At 44.9% G+C, this 1971-nt stretch overlaps 1 protein-coding gene across 1 annotated transcript in view; it reads right to left on the bottom strand.

Moving 5' to 3' along the window:
* Positions 1 to 1554, bottom strand: part of ABCC11 (ATP binding cassette subfamily C member 11) — a 33943-nt gene extending 32389 nt beyond the window's left edge. The window contains 3 exon segments of the mRNA XM_023524648.1: positions 116 to 252; positions 1457 to 1500; positions 1503 to 1554. Coding sequence (XP_023380416.1) covers positions 116 to 252; positions 1457 to 1500; positions 1503 to 1554 — 233 coding nt within the window.
* Between the last annotated feature and the right edge of the window lie 417 nt (positions 1555 to 1971).

The raw sequence follows: 1971 nt of genomic DNA, 5'->3' as shown, positions 1-1971 counted from the left end.
ATGTGGCTGTGGTGGGTGACATGACTGTGTCAGGACATAGCTACGGAAACTTTGGGAGGGGTCTAGGTGCGAGGGTCTCAGGTTCAATGCCCCTCACCACCCCCTCAGGACTCACTTTGGCTTGGGGCGGAAGAGGATCATGGTTTTCAAGGCATCACCATACTTCTCCAAAGAGAAGACACCCGCCCTCCTCGGTGCCTCAGGCTTCCTTGTCTGCTGGCTCCAGGAGCCATCTTCATGAGTGTAAGTTTTCTTAGGGGAGAAAAATCAAAAGAGCATCAGTTTCAGACCTCAGAAATGCTGTCCTGAAGCAGCCACCCAAGAAAGATGGATTTTTCCACATCCAACTTCCTAAAGAAAGGCTACCACAGTCAGACAAAGACATACACTGTGTGTTCTCACTTATATGAGGAATCTAAAAGAAAAATAGCTCATGTAGGTGAGGATCAAAAGATACAAACTTGCCGTTGTAAAATAAATAAGTCGCAGAGATGTAAGTCACAGCATGGTGTCTATAGTTAATAACACTGTGTGGTATATTTAAAAGTTACTAAGAGAGGAGATCTCAAAATAACACGAGAAAAAAATTGTTACTACGTATGGCAATGGATGTTTACTAGACTTATTGTGGTAATCAATTAATAATGCGTACAAATATCAAATATTATATTGTATACCTAAAAGTAATATAATGTCATATGTCAACTATATAATGTCATATGTCAACTATATCTCAATATCAATCAATCAATCAGTCAATCAATCGATGGTTGCCAGGCACTGAATGAGTACTGGGCCGAGAGTCAGGACAACCGGGTCCCTGCCCTGGCCCGCAGTCACTGGATTTTTATCTGTCACCAACACTGTAGAAAAAACGAAGGATGTTATGGTTCGTCCCCCCAAAGAATGTGAGGCCAGGTCACCCTTGAGGGTAAGCTTACTAAAAAGAAACCAGCAAGGAAAAAAGTAAATCCCAAAATATTACATGTTACCCTTTCGATAAAGTGGGAAACAACTAAAATATAAAAGTTCTATCATTTCTAGGACTTCATATAGAATAAATAATGCTACCTTAGCATAGCGAGGGATGGATGGGAAAAGATTCAGGATATGGTTACTGCAGGTAGGGAGAGTTGGGGAAGGAGAGGAGAAAACCAAGGTTCGTGATTGTGGAGGTTCAAGCTGGAGGGCTGGTGATGGGTTTACAGGTGTTCTTACAAGTAGATATATAAACAGGTAATAGATGATACGTACTTACATATGCGCCTACGTACATATGCATGAACCACGTAGGTGTGTCGTGACCGAGGGTTATGATTCATCTAATTATAGAAGCCTGAGGTCCATTAAAAATAAATCGAGCTTGGATTAGTATGGGACAAAATTCTTTGACGTCATTTACGACCATCGAGAATCCCCTGTCGTCTGTTTCCTGGCATTCTGATGATCTACTTACATAGCCGAGTCCGGAAACCGTGTCATCGCCTAGATCCAAGTGAGATGCACGAGGTCACCAGACGACCTGGAGACTCAATACGTCCTCTTCCTGGTCATTTCAGTTGTCCTGCCAATTCTTTGTTCCCCTAGATCAGAGACTCTGAAAAGGCAGCAGGTAGGAGCAGCTTAGACCCAGCTGGGAGCAGCCAGGAGTCAAGAACGTCCCCTGCAGGGAGCGTGTCGGGGGGCATGCGGGGGGGGTCAGGAGCCGGTCGGGCGCTGTCACAGCATCTGCTCTTCCCTCTCCCTTTTTTTAAAACATTTACTCAGGCCTCAGCCCAAGACCACTTAGGGAAACCTTGTCTGACCACCCGCTCCCAACCCCGCAGCCTCGGTCCAGGTCGTTTTCTCGATGCGCCATAAGCCCGCTTATGAGACGAAGCTGCTTCTCTTACCCCGGTTTGTAATTGTGCGTTTATGTAAATCGTTATTTGTTTAGAGTTCATTTCCTGCACTAAACAGAACCTCCCCCCC

Source organism: Pteropus vampyrus, unplaced genomic scaffold, assembly GCF_000151845.1.
Source record: "Pteropus vampyrus isolate Shadow unplaced genomic scaffold, Pvam_2.0 Scaffold485, whole genome shotgun sequence".
Lineage (NCBI taxonomy): Eukaryota > Metazoa > Chordata > Mammalia > Chiroptera > Pteropodidae > Pteropus > Pteropus vampyrus.
This window is presented reverse-complemented; position numbering and strand designations above follow the sequence as displayed.